This window comes from Capsicum annuum, chromosome 2, assembly GCF_002878395.1.
Source record: "Capsicum annuum cultivar UCD-10X-F1 chromosome 2, UCD10Xv1.1, whole genome shotgun sequence".
Taxonomy (NCBI): domain Eukaryota; kingdom Viridiplantae; phylum Streptophyta; class Magnoliopsida; order Solanales; family Solanaceae; genus Capsicum; species Capsicum annuum.
In genome coordinates, this window is record NC_061112.1 from 114,936,213 (window position 1) to 114,937,873 (window position 1,661).

The 1,661-nt window shown below is 38.7% G+C and overlaps 1 protein-coding gene across 1 annotated transcript; it reads right to left on the bottom strand.

Moving 5' to 3' along the window:
- Window positions 1-597: 597 nt before the first annotated feature.
- On the bottom strand, window positions 598-1,272 carry LOC124896240. The gene has a single exon (XM_047407775.1). The coding sequence runs from the start codon at window positions 1,270-1,272 to the stop codon at window positions 598-600; it is 675 nt and encodes a 224-aa protein (XP_047263731.1).
- Window positions 1,273-1,661: the final 389 nt, after the last annotated feature.

Genomic DNA, 1,661 nt, shown 5'->3' on the forward strand with positions numbered 1-1,661 from the left:
GCTGCAACATCTTCCCATTTTCCAGGATTTCCAGTACAGCATCAGTCACTTGTTCTCCTATTATTTTCCATGATTCCTTGAATAATCCACTCCCAAACCCATCTGGTCCTGGGATTTTATTATGACTTATACTCATCATGGCCGACTTCACTTCTTCCTTGGTATACATTCTAAGTAGGCTCACTTGTTGTTTAACTGTTAAAGTGTGACCTGCATTAAAAAAATCCCTGATTTGCCTTTTGTCTTGCCCCACCAAATGCTCCCAAAAGTTTCTGGTAGAATTTTACAAATATTTCAGCAATCTCTTGAGGTTCATGCTTCTAGTGTCCCAGTTCATCTTGTAACTGAGTTATTCCTATCATCATCTTCCTTTGTTTAATGATAGAGTGGAAATATTTAGTGTTATCATCTCCAAGATTGATCCATGTAGCTTTACTAATTTGTTACAAGGTCATTTCATCCATGTAATTTAGCCTTTTAAATTTCTTACTTGAAACCCTTTCCTCCATTTGCAAATTGACGTTCAACGGATCTTGTTGTAGTTGAGCCTGGGCCATCCTCAATTTCTCCCTTGCTTCCTTTGAATCATTCATGATATTACTGAAATTCTCTGTGTAGCTCTCTCAACATATACTTCAGCTTCTTCAATTTCTGCACAACACCATACATACTATAGCCTTGAATCTGAGCATCCCAAGCTCTTCGAATTACTGTTTCAAATGAATGGTGCTTGCTCCGTACATTACAATATCTGAAAGCTTTCCTCCCTCTTTGTAATCCTTGCATTTTGACATGGATAAGGCTATGATCACTCACTCTTTCGGGGAGAAATTTGACTCCACATGTTGGCATCTCATCTAACCATTCTCCATTGATAAAGCACCAGTCAATTTTAGAGAAGATCTGATAAGAATTTTGATTGTCATTCCAGGTATATTTGCACCCTGAGCCAGCCATCTCCATCATCTTACAAGCATCAATGCATTTTTGTAATTCCTCTATTTCTGCATAGCTTACTTTATTCTCTCCAATCCTATCTTCTAGATGCAGTATTGAATTAAAATCTCCTAAAACTATCCAAGGATCCTTCATAGTGCCACCAGTTGTAGCCAAGTACTCCCAGAGCTCTTTTCTCTCTTCTTTTTTATTGAACCCATATACTAGTGTAAGTTTTAACATCAGCTGTGTAGAATTGCACTTCACCTTGTTAGTGATTGTCTGTGCAGTTGGATCAATGACATCCACATCATACTGATCTTCCCTCCAAATCATCCATATTCTACCATTGTGATGGTATTGATGATTTGAAAAGGATCTCCACCCCCAAACATTCTACCAGCCACCTCTACCAGCTTATTTCTTTTTATTTTAGTCTCCACCAAACAAATTAACCCAGCTTCCACTTCATTACAGAGGATTTTTATCTCCTTCTATTTTACGAGGCCATTTAGGCCTCGTACATTCCAAGTAAGTATGTTAACCATCCCTAGATGGGACAGCGGCAGACCCCCCACTTTTACTACTACCACCATTTTGTTTTTGCTCCAACGGTTTGAAATTATTCCCCACTCTAACAACATTTTGAGTTCCTGCTATTGCTATAACTGGTCTCTTAGGATGTGACCAAGTATTCTCTTTAGTGACTTCTCCCCCAGCTGAGA

Coding starts and splice junctions, on each gene's coding strand:
- LOC124896240 (XM_047407775.1), bottom strand. CDS start 1,272: ATGATTTGGAGGGAAGATCAGTATGATGTGGATGTCATTGATCCAACT.